The sequence below is a fragment of the Numida meleagris genome, chromosome 1 (assembly GCF_002078875.1).
Source record: "Numida meleagris isolate 19003 breed g44 Domestic line chromosome 1, NumMel1.0, whole genome shotgun sequence".
In the NCBI taxonomy this organism is placed as follows: domain Eukaryota; kingdom Metazoa; phylum Chordata; class Aves; order Galliformes; family Numididae; genus Numida; species Numida meleagris.
In genome coordinates, this window is record NC_034409.1 from 4213890 (window position 1) to 4236130 (window position 22241).

The 22241-nt window shown below is 43.5% G+C and overlaps 1 protein-coding gene across 1 annotated transcript in view; it reads right to left on the reverse strand.

The window, feature by feature from the left end:
• The window catches only part of ITIH5 (inter-alpha-trypsin inhibitor heavy chain family member 5), a 49760-nt gene that overhangs the window by 18293 nt on the left and 9226 nt on the right, over positions 1 to 22241 (reverse strand). Inside the window, exons 4-7 of the mRNA XM_021384339.1 lie at positions 22108 to 22215; positions 20576 to 20826; positions 13457 to 13626; positions 12793 to 12909 (exon numbers count right to left, since the gene is read on the reverse strand). Of these exons, the coding sequence (XP_021240014.1) occupies positions 12793 to 12909; positions 13457 to 13626; positions 20576 to 20826; positions 22108 to 22215 (646 nt within the window). The remainder of the gene's footprint in view (positions 1 to 12792; positions 12910 to 13456; positions 13627 to 20575; positions 20827 to 22107; positions 22216 to 22241) is intronic.

Genomic DNA, 22241 nt, shown 5'->3' on the forward strand with positions numbered 1-22241 from the left:
TGTCCAGCTCTGAGCACCATGGTGCTTCCTGGAGCTAGAAGGAGCTGAACTGGCACTCCATCTCTCCCAGTGCGCTCTGAATTGCCTGGCTCATGCTGTTTGCTTCCATCTCTCCTCGTAGCCCATAAGGATCATAGAATCATGGAATGGCTTGCACTGGAAGCAACCTTAAAGATCATCAAGCTCCAAACCCCTGCTGTGGGTAGGGTTGTCACCCACCAGATCAGGCTGCCCAGAGCCCCAGCCAATGTGGCCCTGAACACCTCCAGTGATGAGTCTCCAGATTTATCCTGAAAGCCCTTACAGGGTGGCAACATGTGCTTTGCTGGCCATATCCGTCACTTGTTAATGCTCTGCAAGAGAGACGTGACTTCCTTCTGGAGGGCTGGATACAGTTCAGGAGCTGGCAGGCAAACTGAGTTTTAAACAGGGAGAATATCTTGGTGAAACTGCTTGAAATCCTTAATGACTGAGTGCTCTGGAGGCCCAGCCCTTTGCTCCAGTCTCCCCAGCCTCCAGGCAAGGATTTAGAGCTCTTCGTGCAAGGAGTGCCTGGCAGCAGCTTCACTCTGGACACGGCAGCAGGTTTCTTGTTCTGGCCTTGTATGGCCACAGCTGGAATCTCTCCTGTCTCCAAGCAGCCAAGGAGTGGGATTCCCAAGCTGTTCTGTGGATGGGGTCTTTGCACTTCTACTCCCGCCTGGCCCCAGTGAGTCATTGCACTGAAACGCATACCAAAGACACTCTCCTGCAGGCAGAAAATTAACTATTTCTTCCCTGATGAGGGTCAGATCATTCCCCCACCGCTGCACAGATGAGGCTGATCTCATCTTGGGGATGAGCTGAGCATAGATCTAACCCACTCACAATGAGGAGTTCCGGTTTAAGAGTCCAACGTTCTTGTACCAGGTGCTGTAAAGTGTAACACTTCTCCCAAAGTGTTTGCCTGGCTAGATGCATATTTGTGTGGAGGATGGAGCAGGGATTAAAGGGTGACAGAAAATAGCAATCATGAACAGCTGAAAAAAAAATCACTTTTTGCCAGCTGGGAATTGTTTGTAGCTATCATCAACATGTTCTGACTCAGGATTTAAAGACGATAACTTGGTCAGAGAGTTTCCTCTTATTTCCTGCCTCCCCCCCCCCCCCCAATTAGCATAGATGAAACTGAGCAGAGAGGTGGAGACTGAATTGCCATACCAGTGCATTTGAGTCAAGAATCTGTGATGCTGAATGAGCTGTTAGTACAGCTGGAACCTTGGGCTCGAAACAGACATCTCCAAGGCTGTAAAATATCTCTCCCCAGATCTAGACCAGAAAAATGATGGTGTAAGGCTGGGTGACAGTGAGTAGCTGGGAATTGATCATAATTAATGTCTGTGCTTCAGAAATGATGAGAACCTGAATATGGGTTTGCACTTCTAAATTGTATGTGCAGGTAGTGTCTTCTCAGACATACGAGCTCACAGATGACCCAGCTCCTCGCCACCATCCTTGCCACCTCCATTCTGATATCTGGACATGCAACACAACTTCTGCTCTTCTAGTTTATTCTTGCTAAGGGTAAGAGATTATTTGGGGCTGAGATGACTCAGGACTGTAATGGGCTGCCCAGAAATGTGGTAGATGCCCCATCCCTGGAGACGTCCAAGGTCAGGCTGGATGAGGCTCTGAGCAACCTGATCTAGCTGTAGGTGTCCCTGTTCAGTGCAGGGAGGTTGGACTAGATGGACTTTAAAGGTCCCTTCCAACTCAAACGATTCTGATTCTATGAATCTCAACAACAGCAGGGTAGAGGAGAACTGTCTGAGCTACACTCCAGTTCAGCTGCCACTTATTACCTTTGCTATCTAGCTCCTGGGGCTAGCTTCACTTAGCTAAGCACTGCTGGAACAAAGTATGGGAAGAGACACGCTCCCTTGGGGCAGCTGAGAGCCTTCAGCCCTTTCTTGGGTTAAAGAGCTGCCTCAGAGACATCTGGGATGATGTCAGACCATCTGGGCACCTTTCAGGAGGAATCTGAGCCTTGGTGACATTTCTCCCACAGTCTGTTGGTTGTTTGAGGAGCAGGGTGAGGGTGAAGTCTGGCTACCCTGGAAACTCGCAGTTCAAAGGGAGACAATGTATGGTTGTTTGATGCCACAGCATTGACAGACACTGGCTCTGCGATGAAGCAAGCACACAGTTCAAACACCTCATTATAATGCATGTCCCAGGCCCACATATTTAAATTTTCCATTGCCTAGGAGCATTTGTAAGTGTTCCATCCCAGTCCTACATCCTCTATGCAAAGCCTCATGCCAGCCCATAAAAATCAAAAGACTTTCAGTCCATGCTGAGTCCAATTCTGTACAAATAACGGGTGTCTGTGGCACAGCACTAACTCAGACCCTTTTGGAAATGACTTCCAGATGCAGAGAGAGCTCTTCCCAGCACCCTCCAAGCCACTGCCTCTGAGATCACTTGGCAACACTTGGTCATACCCTGCATGCCCAAACACAGCTGGCATCTGTCCTAACAACAACAGAACAATACAACATCGGAACCAGTGATTGCCATTTTCCAGATTTCCAGCCAGCACTAGGGAACCACACGAGCTTGAGATCAAGGAGGTTGATGAACATGGACAGTAGGGAGGAAGACATTAACTGAGGCCCTAGAACATGTCCAGAGAAGGGCAGCAAAGCTGTGAAGGGTCTCAAGCACAAATCTTATGGGGAGTGGCTGAGGGCACTCGGATTGTTCACTCTGGAGAAGAGGAGGCTCAGGGGAGACCTTAGTGCTCTCTACAGCTCCCTGGAAGGAGGTCATGGTGAGGTGGGGGTCAGCCTCTTCTCCCAGGTAACAGCTACAGGAAGAGAGGTGATGGCCTTAAGTTGTGCCGGGGGGGTTCAGGTTGGATATTAGAAAAAATCTCTTCTCAGAGTGGTGAGGCATTGGCACAGGCTGCCCAGGGAGATGGTAGAGTCACTGTCCCTGGAGGTGTTCAAGAAACATGGAGATGTGGCACTGAGGGACGTGGTTATGGGCATGGTCAGGATGGGTTGATGGTTGGACTGGGTGATTTTAGTGGTCTTTTCCAACCTTAATGATTCTATGATTCTATGATTCTATGATTTGCAACCATATATTGAAAGAAGCCACAAGTAGAGGACAAAATTTGACAGTAGTATCCTGTATTTGGCTAAAGAGATCACAACTATCTAGGCCCCTGTGAGGCCTGTCAACCCATTACTTTGGGATCTGGGTGCATCATGACCTTTATGTTGTCCTTCCAGATCTCCTGAGAGAGTCTGTATTTGACAAGAAAGCTATGGCACGAGACAAGCTCAAAGGGAACTAGAAACCCACAGCTCTACCCAGAAACTCATCTCAGAGTGCAACAGATGAGGGAAGGACCCAGAAACCAGATCTCCTACAGTGAGAAGGAGAAAAGTACATGTAAATATGTTGTTTGGCAATAAACAGTACGGAAGCACAGGGAAAGAAAACAGATCTGGCCTTCCCTCCTCAGCATCCTTCATGCTTTGGTTCATAATGTTCCCTTTCCAAAAAATGAACAGGCAGCCAAAGGAAGAGCTCCAGCTGCGGCTTTTCGAAGACATTTCTAAAACAGACCATGGACAAATTGATCAGATATTTCTATCAGAGGGATTCATACTGTGAGGTCAGGAAAGGCCAGCATTCAAGATACATCTGAAGTTGAGGCCAGAGAAGGTACTGCTACATACTTGGTTTGGGATCTAGTCTGTGATCCCAGTAGCCAACGGAAAGGCAGTGGGAGCACTACTGTCATTTTATAGGGAGGAGCTGATGTGCCGAGTGAGCAAAGTCCTTTTGGCAGTGTCATTCCTACTGAGGTTTGATGCCACTTCTTAGGAGGTTTTCTTTCTTCTATGGCATATTTTCTTTCTGCCTACATAATGCAAATCACGTGCCAGTTGCCAGCAACAAGGATTTTTGAACCAAAAATGGGTTTTAACCCAGAAGTGCATCCTTGGATTATTTTGCTCTCCTCCATCCCCCTCTTAGGGGAGGACAATCTGCCCTTTCTTCCTCTGCTGGGAGTATCCTACAGTTCAGGGACTGAATCTCACCCCCTCCCCAACAATGTATCTTTGTGCTTTCTTCCTGGCAGACACTGATGGCGTAACCAAGGAAAACTCCTTCACAATTCTAGACAACAAGCATCTTGTTTTATGCTGACACTAGCATGTGAAGAGAGGGATTTTGGTTGTAGAGCTCTGGACAATAAACGACTGTCTCTAGTGCGTGTACCAGTCTCTCACCCCAAATCATCATAGATCCCTCACTAATCAACTGAACATTGCTGACTCCCTGTATGGCCTTAGAAAAGGTGCACTGCAGTTTCTCTCTGCAAAATAATTTCTCCATCATTAAAAGGAACTGTCTCTATTGCCTATTCTATCGAGGAAATAACGTTGCACCACATCTGCTCAGGATATTGAAGTAGTAAATTTCTGTTCAGTGGGAGATACGCTCTTAGGATGCGGACAAACTTAGGTATCGTTTGGGAGTTCTGCATTTCTCTTGCACCCAATAGCACGGTGAGGATAAATACATGAAAAACTGCAAGATGGTCTGATTTCTCAGGAACTGGGGCTTCATGCACACAGAGGGCAGACTAGTTGCTAAGTCTTTGCAACCTGGCAGCAGTGTTGAGGATATAAATAAATGTCTGTACAAAGATTTAAGGAGGCCGGCTCCTATCAGTACCATGCATCATTACTTCAAGCCCTTATCAACAATGCAGTATGGATTACACCTGGAGCAGTAAATGTTCCTGTAAAATTAGTCAGAGAGAAATGTTTAAAGGGTTCCCCACAGTACCATGCTGAAAAAAACCCATGGGAAAGAATGGGGCTACCCAGACAGACAGCCAGACTGACACAGCAGTGTATGAAGGCCACAGTCTGGTTTTGCATTTAGCACATTTTAAGTAGAGTCACATCATGTAACACTTCAGTTGGACACTCAAACACTCCCCCTTCAGCTTGACAAACAGTCTCCATGGAGCTAGAAGCAAAAAGGTCAATGCCAAGGGGACAGTACCCCATGCCCTCAATACAGAACTTGATGTCTCTCCCTCTGCCTCTCCCCTCATAAGATGGAGTTAGTGCATTAAAATCATTCCAAGAACTTGAGACTTTCATTCCCGGCCCCTGTCACAGAGATCAGCTGTCCTAGGAAGAACTGATTTGCCCAAGTAGAGGTTGACAACAGCACAGGCCCTAGGTTTCTGCAACAATTAGCTGCTACCTTTCATTTATCCATGAAAGGGAGTGCTGTACTTCCACAAAGATGAAGTTATCCCTCCTAAGAGATCCTAACTCTGCAACCACTTGTAGACCTTTCCCTTTTTCTTTCAGCTGTGAAACTTCTTACTTTTTTGATGCAACTTCCTCATTTGCATCTCAAATGAGGAATTATTGGTTGGTGAGTGGTTGGTTGGAGCAAAATCTCTGTACTTTTGCTCAGGGTTAACACTGAAAAATGTAAAAGCACTAAATAGTTGTTAAAAAAAACAGCAAATTAGCCTGTTCCCACCTGAGAATCTGCCATACAGCCCTCACATTCTTCCAGCATGTTCTCCCCTCTCATTTTCCCATTTCCAAATCTCCTCAGCATCTTCAGCTCCAGGTTCCCCACTCTCCTCAGTCCAGCAAATCTGTTTCCAATCCTTCCCCTGCCCACCTGCATCCCAAGCCACTGCAACAGACATGAACTCAGGCCAAATCTTTGCCCAAAACTCTACAGAGCTGAGAAAAGAGCAAATACTTAGAAGAGTATCAAGTCACCACATCAGGTAGTAACTATCCAAGCAGAAGCTCTCTCCGTATAAAACAGATTGTATCACCCACTCCGTCCAAAAGAAATCTCTGATTATATCACAGAGGTCTCCTGAATCAGAATCTGCCTATGAATGCTGCTTGGTGACTGTAGTACTTCTTACTACAGTAGCATAATAAGGAAGTGCTCCTTATTGCAGGCTTCCCCAGAAGGTCCCAGGCAGTTATTTCAGAGCCTTGACTGTTCTTTACAGTTAGAGACAGATTGGCCCAGTTGGGCAATGCCTACAGTATGCACCCCGTAATAGGGTAAAGGGGTATTGACTTGGAAATAGCAGTGTTGTTGCAAGCAGTGTTAGACTAATAGCTTTCAGCCAAGATCACGTCCTTTAGACTCCAAGGCTCTTCTACAGCCATAAGCCCAGCCTGTACAAAACTCTGCAAGGAGACAAGGAGAAGCAAAGAAGATAACCCATCTCACTTCAAATAGCAGATTCATGATGAAAACATGAATAGAAGCCAGCTCAGACTCACAGGTATTGCTCCAGCAAACAGAAAACACAGAGTTCTGGCTTGGAAAGGACTGTGAAAAAGAGATCTAGAGCTTCTCAGCATGCATATGCCAAAGCCTTGAGCATATTACTAGGCTTTAATAGTTCTGACCAGCCTCCTCTGGGACCTCCATCCAGGCCTCTACCCACGGGCCAGGTGGCTCCATTTAAGCTCCAGCCTGGGTTTTCAGTCCTGATCTGAGCCTCAGGTACCTATCTTTAGCTCTGTCACAGCTACTCTTGTGCCTGGTCATGGACCCCATTGATACTGACCCATAGACTGATTTCCCAGCTTGATTTTGCCCCTTCCTTGTTATATAGAGTTGCCTGATCACTGGGCTTTGTGGGTCACTTTGGTGGGTTTGGCCTATTCTTTGATGAATTTAGCAAAGGAAACCTTTTGGAGAACTCTCACTGTCTTCACAGGGTTTCAGACCAAGCCATAGCAGCACCTCCATGTCAAACTCTGCATTTGCCTGCGCTTCCTATTTGCTCTGAACCCAATTCAAGGACTTGCTGTTTACAGGTGGGCTGGGGCTTTCTTGGAAAATGCTGTCCCTACTTCTACTGCCTCAATGTGGAGAAAATCAGCTATTAGTCCTGTATGGGAACTGCTGAGTCACAGCCTGAACCACTGATTGAGCACCTGGAGGAAAGACCCAGTCAGCTCTGGGAGCACAGGTGAAGGCAATTCTTAGGCCTCATTTAAGGGCTAACTGCCCCTGAGAAAAGATCTCTTTTTGGAGATTCTTCCTTGGTGGAAGCTTTTCCCTGTGAACCCAGAGTCTTCTGATATGGGTAAGTGATCTACTTCCTTTCCTTTGTAGCACCTTGCTATTGTGCCAGTCCTTCCACCTCTTCTGTAATGCCTTTCCTATTGTGTTCATCCTTCCAATTACTACAAGTCCTAAGACCAGAAAGTAATGCTTCTAGTCCTGAACATCTGAGGGCAGCTTGCTCTGAAGCTTGGTTGTTTTTTTTGTGTCATCCTGTTATTATTTATAAGTTGTAGACTTCTGGAAAAGTAGATTATTCTGCTACATGACAAGTATCTGCGCCTTTTTGGAAGCTGGGAAGTCAAGGCGTATGTGGATCTGACAACCTATTTAGTGTAGTGGTTGTTATATTACATATTCACATCTAAAGAGAGGCGTGAGATAACACTGCTGTTGTGCATTCCTGAGTAAGTGGCAGCTGCATCAATTTAGTCCATGCTGGATACAGTGCATAAAGTTCCTCTGTGTTAACTCAGATGGTTCCTTTCTAATGGAATTGGAAAAGCTGACAAATCCTTTCTCTTCACAGAGCTTTAAAATCACTAAAGGCTTTAATTAAGATTAGCATTTTTTTTCCAGAGTTCCCTGGTGGTTTAAGGCTGTTCTCCTGGACAGCAGCCATTATTTGGACTAGTAGTCAACAGGCCCACAGCCAGCTCTGCAGTAACCAGCAGAAATAAGTGGAGTCTGAAGTAAGAACAGTAGGTGTTGAGGTGCTTATCTGCTCTCTTTCCACCCTGAAACTACTCAGAGTCTAGGTGTTGAGTCAGAGAAGGTTATATGTGTACACAAGGCATTCAGGCCTCCAGAGGGGCTCAGATGGTGTGGGTCATGAATCAGGGGTACCGACAGTGTTCCTTGGTTGGATGCAAGCAAATAAACTGAAGCAGTTGCAAACACACAGCAGGTCCCAGCTTCAGCTGAGTTCCTCCTAGCACAATTAACCTCAAAGAGAATTACAGCCTGGCATGCTACCATTGACAAGCTGCCAGGCTTGTGGTGTAGCCAGCTGCTCAACTAAGTGTGTGGGCATTTGTGGCCTGTGAGAAAAGCAAAGTGAAATTAATCCATGGATGAAATAACTTCATTTTACCAAGTCTGCAAAACACCTGCAAACCCATCCTCTTGTGGGCTCATTCATAGCTTAGAACATGCTTGATGCGTAACACTGGAATTCAGGCTGATAGAAGTCCTTTCTCACCTTGCTGTCTGAAGTTGAGGGTAATCATGGTCACAAGGTGGTGAACCTATGTCTGGCCCATAAAAATCAGGTCAGATTGCTCAAAGGATGAAACCATTTTGCTTCCTGGTAAAACCTGCAGGTACAAGCTGTTCCCCAGGATCTTCTGACTCCTGTTAAAAGCAACTATTCCACACAGAGCTTACTTCCTCTCTGCAAAGGAAGGAACAAAGCTCTTGAGGACAGAAACAGTATTTTCCTTTCCACTGGGGCAGCAGTAATCGCACACAGTCTTGAACACATTAACATTTTTTTCATCATCGTACTCAAGAGTTTTCTCTTCCTGAACTTCATCTCCCTACCAGTGCTATGAGGTGAGTGTACAGATGCTCAGTGGAGGAGCTGTAAACATGGCTGAATTCATTAGACATTACCAGAGTTCAGAGGCTGTGAAAACCAAAGGAGAAATGCGCACACTACCTAGTCTCCCCTGCAAAGCTAATATGCTCAGTGATATGATGGGGATGTCTTGGGGTCTCAATAACTTCATTTAAGGTGATCAATCAGTCCCACTATGTGTGTTTGCAACTAGGTCTGGATATCTTGTTGCTTCGAAGGCTGAACTATCTGAGAAATGAAAGGATGGCACAAACACATACAAAATCATGTAGGAACTGGAGAGGCTTGGGAGATGAAAAGAGGGAATAACTTTGGCTGTAGAACTGCAAGAAGCCTGAAATACTGACCCCAGTTGAGTTAATGCTATGAAGGGAGATGAGAGAAGATTACAAAATCTTGAGTTGCTATGGAAGAGGGTGCACAGCTGATGTCTCTCACCCATGCTTTTACAGCCCTAAAAACTTTGCCACGGTTACCACAGCTGACCTGAAGGACTTCTGTTTACAAGAGCCGAGTGTATTTTTAGCTGATCATGCCTGTGACTCAGCAGACAGAAATGAGGGAATGCCATCCCACGGGAATTCCCAGCTCTCTACACACTACCACGGATTATCACCACAGCTGCAGGAGTCTGGGAGGAAAGGAGGCATTTCTCCTGCTCGAATGTATCTTGCCACCAGGGAACATGTCCACAATGTAACAAACATCTTGATAGCAACAATTGGGTAAAAAAGGCCACTGAGCAAATGCAAATCATGGCTGTAACTGGTTTACTAAAAGAGACCTATTATTCAGTCAGTCCCAGATCTTGGGTATTCATTAGCTCATCCACAGTTTGAGTTGGAGTATTTGTCTGCGTTTTGTTTGCTTTGTTTTCTTTGATTGTTTTATGATTCAGGCCATAATTCAGTGAAGTTTTGGGTTCTGGAGCGGTTCAAATCAGAGGAAGATAAATGCTTACTGGACAAAGCACTCCTGCATAATGTACCTGTAGTTCTCCATAAAAAGAGTGTATCATTGAATACACCCTTGACAAAAGACCTGGCTAGACGCATCTCTTGCTTCAGGCTCAAGAGGCATTTATTTCTGCTTAATTAGCCTGAGATTTACGTATTTTTAGCAGTAGGAGCTGGCTAGGCTATGAAGTAGGCCTTCAAGGGTTAATCCCTGGCCATGTTGTTTCTAGTAAGTATATGAAAGGAAAAGCTAATTAGCTCAGGAGGAGAATAAAAGTTTTAATAGTACGGGGTTAATCTGCTGACCCAAGGAACAACTTGTGCAGCTCACCCCAGCACCAAGCCCTCCAGAGTCCTAATCTCCATGGTTCAGTGTTGTGCTCCTGACTGCTTACAGCATGCGGAACTGGGTGCATTTGGGTAATATCTGTTTATTCAGCAAGGGAAGGCTTGACATTTTTCAGCAGGATAACAGAAAGCCAAAAGCCAGGCTGTGTCCTGAGGAATTTGTAGTGATTCAAAGGCATCTTCATTCAAGACCTACTTCAGCACAGTGTTAGGTGTGTTTGTTAACAACTCTATTTGCTACTCCAGTCACCGGGGAAAGTAATTAGGAGCTGTAAAAGTCATTTTGGCTTAAAGTGGAGATAATTTAATTTAATAGAAGCTACAGCTTCTAAATGAAGATTTATGACCACCACTGAAACCAGATTGTAAAGATTTTAGCAGAGATACAAAGGCATAAACACCCACACTGTCCTTGATCAAAGACAGAGAACTGTCAGGGAATTAACATGATTTGTGTTCATGAAGGGCATTTAGGCTAGTGTTAGGCCAAGGGGGGAAAAAAAAAAGAACACAATGCTTTCAAATAACCACAGTTTTCTTATTTTTCCTATCCATGTTCTAGACAGGTGACAAATGAGCTCTAATTAGAGCTCTGGATAAGCCATGAGTCTGGACAAGACAAAAGCCTAAGCCATTAGCCTTCAGTTGTTCTAGTAGAGTTGTAACATTACATCCATGCAAGCTGAAACTGCCTCATACTGATGTCTTAGTATCATAGAATCAAGGCATCATTTAGGTTGGAATAGACCTTCAAGATCAAGTCCAACCATTAACCTGACCTGCCAAGTCCTATCACTAAACCATGTCCCTTATGCTACATCCATGCATCTCTTAAATAATTCCAGGGATGAGGACTCCACTGTTTCCCTTGGCAGCCTGCTTGACTACTCTCTCTGTGAGGAAATTCTTCCTAATATGTAATCTAAACCTCCCCTCAAGCAACTTTAGATTGTCTTAACATATATGAAAAGTGACACATTCCACCATCAGTAGTAGATAATAAAGTAGAAAGCAAAGATGTGGGCCTTTCAACAGAAAGAAGCCATCTAACATCTTCATATCTCATGATTGTGGAGCAAGCATTCAAGTGGAAGGAAACAGTACTAACTCTGCCAGAGCTTTTCCCCAAATGCAGTACTCTTCCAAGCCAACTAGATGGATTCGGGACTGGAGCTGGTTTCCATCTACCCAGTTCAGACAACTGGAGAAACAAAAATGTTCAGACACCAGCTTGAATCCTCCACACCAAAGGCCAGTTTAAAGCATTGGTAATATGGCCTTCAGTTGGATATGTTGACTCATGTCAAGATCTGTGTCCTGGAAAAATGTCTGAGATTTGCAGTGAAAGAATCAGGCTCTCAAACAGGAAAAAAAGACTTCTTTCAGAAGAACTCATTGAGTCATACATCGTTTTTTCCAGGGGTTTTGTAATGTAAAGACAGAATTTATGGATTTGAAGGGTGGACTGTTTGGTGGATTAAGAACTGGTTGGCTGGTCGCAGCCAAAGGGTTGCGATTAATGGTTCTATGTCAGGGTGGAGGCCAGTCATGAGTGGTGTCCCCCAAGGCTCAGTCTTGGGACTGGTGCTCTTCAACATCTTTATCAGTGACATAGATGATGGAATCAAGTGTACCCTCAGCAAGTTTGCAGATGACACCAAGCTAAGCGGTGCAGTCGATATGTTGGAAGGAAGGGAAGCCATCCAGAGGGACCTGGACAGGCTGGAGAAATGGGCCCACGAGAACCTAATGAGGTTCAACAAGGCCGAATGCAGGGTGCTGCACTTGGGCCAGGGCAATCCCAGGTATTTGTACAGACTAGGGGAAGAACTCCTTGAGAGCAGCCCTGCAGAGAGGGACTTGGGGGGTCCTGGTAGACAAGAAGCTGGACGTGAGCCAGCAGTGTGTGCTGGCTGCCCGGAAGGCCAGCTATGTTCTGGGCTACGTTAAAAGAGGAATGGCCAGCAGGGAGAGGGAGGTGGTGGTCCCCCTCTACTTGGCTCTTGTGAGGCCCCATCTGGAGTACTGTGTCCAGGCCTGGGGGCCCCAGCACAAGAAGGATGTGGAGCTCTTGAAATGAGTTCAGAGGAGGGCAACTAAGATGATCAGAGGGCTGGAGCACCTCTCCTATAAGGAAAGGTTGAGGGAACTGGGCTTGTTTAGTTTGGAGTAGAGAAGGCTCTGGGGACACCTCATTGTGGCCCTCCAGTACTTGAAGGGAGCGTATAAACAGGAGGGGGAACAATTTTTCACGAGGGTGGATAGCAATAGGACAAGGGGGAATGGTTTTAAACTGAGACAGGGGAGATGTAGGTTAGATATTAGGAGGAAGTTTTTCACACAGAGGGTGGTGACGTACTGGGACAGGTTGCCCAAGGAGGTTGTGGATGCCCTGTCCCTGGAGGTATTCAAGGCCAGGCTGGATGTGGCTCTGGGCAGCCTGGTCTGGTGGTTGGCGACCCTGCACTCAGCAGGGCGGTTGAAACTCTATGATCTTTGAGGTCCTTTTCAACCCAGGTGATTCTATGAATTTTATTCTCTCTGCTATGATGGACACAATGATTTGCTGAATGCACTTTTCTGAGAATTCTCCCTAATGTGCCTCTCTTCAAATTGCACAGAATAGAACTGCCCAGCAAAATCTTATCTGTTCAGTTTTGACAGTACTGACCTTTTATGCAGAGTGATGAACCCACCTGGTGAGATGAAGCCTGAAACAAGCTCTCTACAACCTTGAAGTCAACCAGTCTGTAACACATGCAAGGGCCTCACCTGCCTTAGTTTTGTTCCCACCATGGATGCGCTGCTGTCAAGGACAAAGACAACATTCTTTGGTAATGGAGGTAGATCCATGGGTGCGAAGTAGTGTACGAAGTACCCATTAAGAATCTGTAGAAGAACAGTGAATTTAGGAATGAAGGGAAGACTGTGATTCAATATTCCAGACACATCATTAGTGGCTGAGCACACCTGATCTTGCTTTCAATCTGTGTCTACATTGGAGGGTGAGTTCTCTTTAGTATCCATCCCTCTTAGTCCTTGCCCCCTGTTCATTCACAGTGGGGGGGCTACTGGAACTCTCTGCATCTCCTTCCATGGTGAGCATTGGTTTTCTTCCAAATGCAGTAAGGATATAACATATATACCCAGGGATCAAAACCACTATAAGCTTTTGGGTACCAGGCCCTGTGTCCAGATAAATGCAGCCTATATATTGAAAAACTGAAAAGCAAATACAGAAAGAAACTCAGTGAAGCATGTGCTTTTTTTTTTGGGGGGAGTCCATCTTGTGCTTGCGAACTCATTGGATTTATTTTGGATAGCTTTTACAAGCCTTCACTTAGAAAACATTTGCTAGGATATATGGAGTGTGCAAGGTAGTCAAACCATTTCAGGCATAGCTGATAAAATGGAAAAGATCAGCCATGTAAAGTACCTGGACATCTCCAACGCTCAGCTCCCGGTTGACGTCATATCTAACTATGAAGTCTCCCAGAATGCCATTTCGGGCGATCTTGGTTTGCTCGACAACATTGGGACTGAATGTAACTTTAGCTAAGGTTTTGGTTTGTCCAATCGCAGTAGAAGGAGGAGGAGACACATCACCTGTTGAAATAAAACCATAATATTACGAGTTTTTCCTTTTTGCTTATGTATGACGAAGCACCACATACAGTGTATTACCATGAAGTTAGGTCTACTAGCACAGTTATGTGCTGAGATTAAAGATTAATCTCACCAATGATAAAATAAGAACTTAATAACCCTTACCCCAGTATTGCCATGTTATCAGGGATAAAAATGGAATCAGTATTCCAGTGCTCACTGCTTTTTGGAAGTGCTGAACTTAAAGACCAAGTATTCTCTGTATGACTTCTAATCACTTTCTTTGAATAATACCTGGCTTCAGACACGTAGGTGGTCTTAATTCCAACCTAGTCAGGACATCTAGAACGCAGATCCTATACCTGAGCTCCTTCCAGACAATATATGATTCATTTGACTTGTTCAAACATTTCTTCTAGGATATGAATCATACTGCAGATTTGTCTCTACAGATTATAAAGAAATCTTGAGGTGACTTGCTCAGATACACTATGAAATTGTGAGGTGGAATTGATGTGGCTGATTATAAGTGTCTGTGTAATGTCTGCTTCTGAACAAGTCACCTTAGATCCCTTTATATTCAGCAGATAGCTGAGAGTATAGTCACTGTGATTTCAGTCTGACTTACTGATCCAGCACTTGCAGTTTGCATGTCTGCACTAGCATCCCAGAGATGTAACTCACACTGATCTTTTAGAGCCCTTCCAGAGTCAATGGAGACAGACATGCCTTTCAGAGGGCATCTCAGAGAAAGACAATATCATTTTGCGAAGTGATACGAAGATTCTTTGCTGTCTCTTTGGGTGGTCCTTACTGTCTTTTTGCTATGCGCAAACCTACTAAGTGTATCTTTAAGTCCTGTATCCAGTATTCCTCTCCAGGGACTCCTATAATACTGTCAGTGTAATGAGGAGTGGCACTTCTCCACCTTTTTAAAGTGCCTTGAGCAGCATTAGAAGAACACAACGTGACAGCTGTATGCAAGACTGAACATCATCCACCTCACATCTAGATCCCACAGTGATTTACAAAATCTGATACATATGATTATGTCCATTTAACTAGTGGGAAAATGGAGGCACGAAGTGGTTAAATAACTCTCCTGAGTTCTCACAGGCTGAAGTTTATAGAAATGACAAGAATAGGCTTCTTGTGGGTTTATAGAATGGCTAGCAGAAGTGTGACATTTACCCTAAAGTGCTATGTACAATCTTGACTTCTCCAGGCACAGAAATTAAAGTAAGAGTCATAAATCAATAGCACTCTGAGACTACTTTTTCATGTTCATTTGGCTTTAGTTTTACATGCTCTTGTGAGTCTATTTGAATAGATAAGGCACAAGAGCATGCTACTGGGGCAGGAAGGGGTTTCCTCTTAAGACCAATTTCTACACAAAGAAATTGTAGTTGGAGGACTACGATTTGGGAACAGACTCATCAGCCAGATTCTTGACAAAAGGAAGCTGAATGGCAGATATTACTCAACTTCGGTAAAGTCAGCAATTAATTCTGCATCATGAGGGTAGATTTAGACTAGATACTAGAAGGAAATTCTTTACTGTGCGGGTGGTGATGCGCTGCAACAGGTTGCCCAGCGAGGCTGTGGATGCCTCCTCCCTGGAAGCATTCAAGGCCAGGCTGGATGGGGCTTTGAGCAACATGGTCTGGTGGGAGGTGTTCCAGCCTATAGCAAGGGGGGTTGGAACTAGATTATCTGAAAGGTCCCTTCCAACCCAAACCGTTCTATGATTGTATGATTCTATGGCTTCTCTGACTGAGTTCTCAGCTAATGCATATAAATCACGTAAGGACACAAGCGTCAAATCTTAAAGGAGGCTTATGAAGTGACTGCCCCAAACTTTGACATTTACTCTACAGTCTGTGTACAGTTCAGATTTCTCCAAAGAAAATTCATAAATCACTAGCTCTACAGGATTTTATCTCCACCTGGGTTTGGTTTTACTTTTACAGCTGCCCTCTGATCTGATGAATCAACATGCGTAATATGTTTCTGATACACAATGCATCTGATTTGCTTGTGTTGGCCTTCCTGAATTTTTAGCCTGTCTTCTATCACTTCCAAGGTCCCATTTAACCGTCAGAGTGCAGGAATTGTCCAGAATTCATAAAAATGACTTCACTGTTCATTTACATTTTCTGATTTATTTGAGGGTTTCACATTACTTCTCCTCAATCACTGAAAAGCAAGCATTGTCATCAGCTAGGCTGCCTGACCACATCAGGATTAGCGAAAAGCAGACTTACACTGAAAACAGAAGCTCTTTCCTTTTACCTGCTGCACGCATATCTGCGGCTGTGATCTTTGGACTTCACTTCTGTGTTTCTCTGCCATAAGTACATTGATGGGTTGAGCACACTATGCTGTGCATTATGACAACGAGTTACAGTTCGAACATTTCTATGTTCTCTGACTATGAAATTAGCTCTGTGCTCTACATTTCCCCGTCTTTTAAATGGGCATAATCGTACGAATCCTATTTTGTAAAGCCCAGTGGAGTCTAGATGGCATTATGCGGATCCTCAACTACTCTCAAAACACTGTATATGAAGGTGAGAAGAGTTATTCCCTGTAACAGAGACAGTCTTTAGGAACTCTCAGATTGCAGCTTGCCAAGGCTGCCTCACACAGTGACAGGAATAGCTGGGAAAGCATCTCCCGCCATCTTGACCATTGCTCTTTTCCCATCTGTAGGATAAATATATACATATATGGACTGATAAAAAAAAAAAGATCCAAAATGCTTTTTTTCTTTTTTTTTCCTTCTGGAATAGAATAATAGAAATCAGCTCTAGAAGACAGGCTATCTAATCCATTCCATGCTCCCAGGCTGAATGTCTTCCTACTTATTTTTATCACGTGATCTGGAAATACTACAGACCTCCCGTAATGAAAGCTCAATACCTCCCCTTGCCAGCCCTTGCTGGAACCTCAATTTTTCACTGTTAGGAAGATATTTTCAATGTCAAATTTACATTTTTATTTCTGTATTACAAACCTGTGATTTTTTTTGTCTTTTCTGTTGACATAGTAAGAATAGTATTTCTTTTCTGCTTAGAGCAGCCTTGTATGCCTTTGAATACAATTACTATGTCTTTCCCCAGCTTTCTCTCTTAGGCAGCACTTGATAACTGAATCACAATTACTCTCCCCTGTCTACCGGCCAAATTCTTTTCAGATATGTGACTGGGAGGGGAAAATCTATGAAATATTGCAGAATTCAAAGCATGGATAAGCTCCAAAGACATAAGCGGATCCGTGCTCGTGTTGAGGTAATTAATAGTCTTCAGAGAAATTTTCCACCAAATTCAGCTTAAGTAAGCAAAGCAAGTAAAAGCATTTTTCATGTGCAAATATAGTCTCAAACATGATGAAAAGTTAAACCCAAATTATTTTGGAAACTGACAGAGTGATGAATAGAACTCAAATGCCAAGTTCATCCTCTGCTAACAAGTGGTAGCTTCCAAACAACTGTGATAAGAAATAAAAACCTTTCTGAGATCTAGAGCCTTCATAGAATCATTAAGTTGCAAAAGATTTCTATGATAATCTAGTCCAACTAACTTTAAAGAGAAATAGAGTCATTGTCAAGCAACTTGGTGTCTCCGTACACAAGATGATGGCTAGTTCTCACATCACTGCCCTGGAGGAAAAGGATGAGGCCAGCCCCGAGGATGCTGGGTAGGACATCATCCAGAAAATGGCTTCACTCTGAGGTCACCGGAGAAGGCCAGGATCACTGACCTCAACACCTCCTGTTCTGGGCTTTGTATGTAACAGAAGCAAACACCTGCACACGTGAAAGTATTACTTTCCAAAACTCACATGTCAGTTATCTTCCTCTGGGAAAAATACAACTCCCAGATGGAGCTATGCGTGAAGGATTCACTGACAAAAGAAATATCCTGGAAAGACCTGTTATCACCTTGTCTCTGCTCCATATTCAGAGAGGATATACACAGCACTTTCCTAGACGAAAGCACAGTTGACTTTGCATAAATACCTGGAAAATTTGGAACCAAGTCCAATCTTTGTATTTTGTGCTCTGACAACTGAAAATGGGCAGAAGTGAACTCTTTACTTCTCCTGTGTCAAATTCTACAATTTCTGTGCTACTCCTTAAAAGAAGTGTCATTCACTTTCACATCAAGGAGCATCTTCTGCCAGTAAGAGTTTAAGTTTTGTCTCTTCTGTTCATCACAGTCTGTATGGATACAACCAGTTTGGCTAGAGTAAAAAGTGCAAATTGTGAATGAACATTTAACAGAAAAATTGGGTTTTTTTTCCACTAAGCTTCCTGCATGGGGTTGTGGCTCTACTGACAGCATGTAGAAAGCACTACAAATGTAGGACAATTGGTCCATGAAATACAGATCAGCCATTTCTCCACTTTGGACCATCTAAATGTTTTTTTTTTTAATATTAGTTTTACTAATGGTCTTGGGTCTTTGGGTGTCATATGAGCAAGAAGACTTTGCAGGGACTAATGGCTCAGATGATTTGCTTTCTGGATAAGCTAACGATATGAAAATAGATTGGAGTACAGTGGATTTCCAAGTGAAAAACTCCTTGCCTTGAACTTGCCCTCTCTAGGAGTATTCTTGTGGTTCCCACTTACATTCAGGAAGCAGGAAGTTCCTATTGTCTGCTCCAACTGTGGTTGATCTTGTTGGTCAGAAAAGGTCACACGCAATAAATCTCTCCTATTTGAAGCTATTTGTCCTTCTCTGAGACCTATACGAGAACCTTCTGAGACCCTCTGACAAATCTCTTTTTTTTTTTTTTTTTTTGTCTGGCTATTAATAATGTCCTTATTTCCTCACTTTCCTTCAGATCAGAAAGAAGCTCTGCAAACCTACTGATTTTGTTAACTCTACACATTCATGAGAGTGTCGCTCTCCTGAGTACCAATGAAGCCCTGGCCTAAAAGAGTCAAAAACCTCTCCTGCCTGTTCATAGTGGACCCCAAAAGCATGTTTAGCACTTCAGTAATTTCCACAGCAGTGATTTCATCTCAGAAAACAGATTTAACAAACAGTATATCTTGACTGCAGATAGAGTTTGTAGCACCAGTTCTGAATAAGGCTTAAGCAAAGGAATGTGAATTTCAGTTGCTTTACCCATTCTGTAATGTCACATCTATTTATATACATTTTGCTGGATAGGGAGGATTGTAGAATCATAGAGCTTGGACCCATTTTAAAAGCGTTGTTTTGAATCTCAAGCACAGTGCCAAGAATTATCAGTGCTAACAGATTCTAATTTGGAGAGCAAGTTACATGATTTTTCCCTGTATATCATTTATACAAGAATTTCCACACTGTACTAGACCAACAGTGTGTCTGCTCTGCTTAGTCTATCTCCGACACTGATCAGTGACAGATGTTTTGCAGGAAACCATATGCCACAATGCACTGTGATACTCCCTGATAGGAGGAAAGGATTCCTGTCCCTCCTAATGAGGTACAGAACACATTTACTACACAATGCATGAATGTACAGCAGAGAGACTAATTAGCTGTATGTGGCTTGACCTGAAGTTAGTTCAAGTCACCAGGGGCCTTGACAGAGTCATAGAATAATAGAAAATCCCAAGTTGGAAGGGACCCACAAGGGTCATCAAGTCCAACTCCTGGCTCCACACAGGACTACCCGAAATTCAAACCATATTTCTGAGAGTATTGTCTAAACACTTATTTCAGTGTTTTTTGGATGAGATCAGTAGTACCAGACTGAGGGATCAGTTTAACTCCGTGATCACATGCCTTAGGGTCTTCACTTGGCAGGCACAAAGAGCTTCACTGATTTCACTGGCATTATGTCAGCTGGAGTAATGGAGGTCAAGCCTCACAAGCATCTACATCCTGTTTCTATGTCAGACTCGCCCTTTTAACTTTACCATTTTTTTTTTTGTCAACGTGTATCAGTCACAGTATCCTGTGCTCCTCACTGTTAGTTTACACTAGAAAATTGTTAATTTACGCTTGATGTTTGGACAACAAGTTCAAGGATGGCTGGGGTAAGAGAAGACACTTGGAAAGTGGTTTTTCCTCATGGAATTTCCCATGTTCTAATAAGCAGGATTTCCTATCCTTGCCTTGGCATGGGTGCATGGAAAAAACAGTTCACTTCAACTAAGCAGTTCTCAGTAGATGTTGAGCCAGGAAAGAAGCTGCTCAAATACTGAGCACAAGGCCTGAAGGCCCGGTTCCAAGCTTCTAAAGACAATAGAAAAAAGGTTCAATTGAATTGAATAGGATCAGCTCTATAGTCAGTAATGTTCAAAGTTCTCGTGAGCTTATGCACAGATACCACACAGTCATCTCTAGAAAATATGACAAATGCCATCAGCCTTTGCGGTAAGACTGAATTCCCACCATCAAATTTCACAGAGTTGATAATCCTGAAAACTCTTTCCTGTCGTAGTCATTATACCAACTTTCTTGAAACTGGAGATTGCCCTGCCAATGAATGAAATAGATCTCTAAACAGAAATTGCTGATGGCCTGCAGTGTTTGGAGACTTGCTTGTCATGGAAGTGCAGCCACCTCTGGGTACAATCTTCCTGCCATGCGGTGACTGCTTCAAGAGTTCAGAAGGGAAAGTAAAAAAAAAAGTACCCTAAAAACTAGATATAGCTGGAATTTTTCAGAATAATTCACACCTAATGAGTTCCTAGTGTTTATTTTCCATGTGATCTTCATGTCGTTTAGTTTGTACAATAGTCTTGATCTTGGGCAATGAGGCTTTGATACAATGTTGGGGTTTTGTTTAATGGCTCATTTGGAGCAGAAGGTAATTGAATGAAACCCTAGTCTATGCAATTTTCCAAGGGTGTCCCAGAGATCTCCCAACATTGTCAGTCCAGTTCCTAAGAAATTATGTGAACCTCACAAATAACAAAATCGTGGATCATAAAATGTTGCCTTACCTTCAGCTTTCCCATTGCCTTTATGTTTGCTGTTTCGAAGGGGAGGCACTTCCAGTGAAATGATACCTGAGTTCTCCAGAATGTTCACCTCCACTCGTAACCTCCCCACCAGTTGCTGGGGTCGGATGCTGACCATATACTCATATTTTCCCAGTCGCCTTTGCAAGAGCTCTTCATAATGCAGTAGGAAGTTGGCTTGCATCTTGCGAGGAATGAAAACAGAAGCTTTGAATGTCTCATAGCCATTCTCTCTGGAAGAAAAGAGAAATATGTCAAACATATACAGCATAGAGCAGGACTAGAAGAAAGACTATCAGTTTCCAGCCACAAGGATTTCTAAGACCCATATTTAATTCTTTTCTTTGCCTCAGTGACTCATTGCAGTACCTTAAGCAAAGTACAAATGATTTTCTCTTCCCTAATATTTGCTGTTTATCACTACATACTCAGTAGGGAAAAACAGGACCCCAAAGACAACTCCATCTCTGGACACCTCTCCTAAAGGGCTATTCTCTTCCAGGTGACCACAATGCGCCAGGTTCTGTCAGTTTATGTCCGGATCCTGAGAGATTGTCCTTTGTTAAAAGCGTATGTTAGATTTTTCCTACCATAAATTTGTCTAGTCACATTTTGAATTCACGTTGAGTTTGACATCCATGATTCTTAGCGGCAAGAAACATGATTTATAGGAAGAACGCATTATTTTAGCTGTTTTGAACCTGACACCTGATTATTATTATTTTTTTCTCTAGTTTTCCTATGAAAGACAGAAAATAAAGATACCTATTCTCTTTTCACATCATCTATGAGTTCACATCTCTGTCAGATTTCTCCCTCTCTACAATTCATCATTTTTCTGATATGAGAAGCAATGGTCTAGTTATGTGTTCTTGATCATGTGTTTACATTGGAGTAGGTAACTGGGAGTAATGCAGGATTTTCTAAAGCAGAAAAATCCATTCAGTCTTGCAACTCTTTGAGAGCTATTATGGGGAACTTGGCACTTGTCAAATTATAGGGGGAAAATAGCCTGCAGAGCTGCCAAAGTGCCTTCGGATGAACATAGGGTTTCAGATCATTAAAGGGATGAGACTTTCTGCCAGCGCATGGCAAAAAAAGACTACACACAGCCAAGCACTGAGAACAGGGCAAATAAACATGACTGCAAAAGGGTACTTGTGGTTCTACTACTGAATATCTTTGTGGTCTTGAAGTCATACCTTACTAAAGCTCAGTGTGCCTTAATTTTACTGCCGGTTATTCAGGCTGTAACAAGATTTCTTTCCCTCTGAAGTATATCATTTTGACATCCTGGACCTCCTTGAAAAAGTTATGTAACAGTGCTGGAAAAGGTCACACACAAATTTATGTTACTTGGAGCATGGGAATGACACCAGGCAGCGAAGACAACATTTTGTTTAGCTCCTTCCTCTTCCTATAAATACATACATGGGTATACCAAAGCAGCCAAAAATAAATATGGGAGGAGAGTACATTACTTCTCAGAACATAGTTGAATGCATGACACTTGCCTTCCATTCAAAGGGCTCGGAGGTTTCTTCATCTTTGCTTTGTCATCACTGCTGTGTTTCTTTTCTTTCCCTGTGACCTCCCCATAGTAAGTCTTGTTGCCAATGCTCCTAGAGAGATTAGAGATGTCAGCATG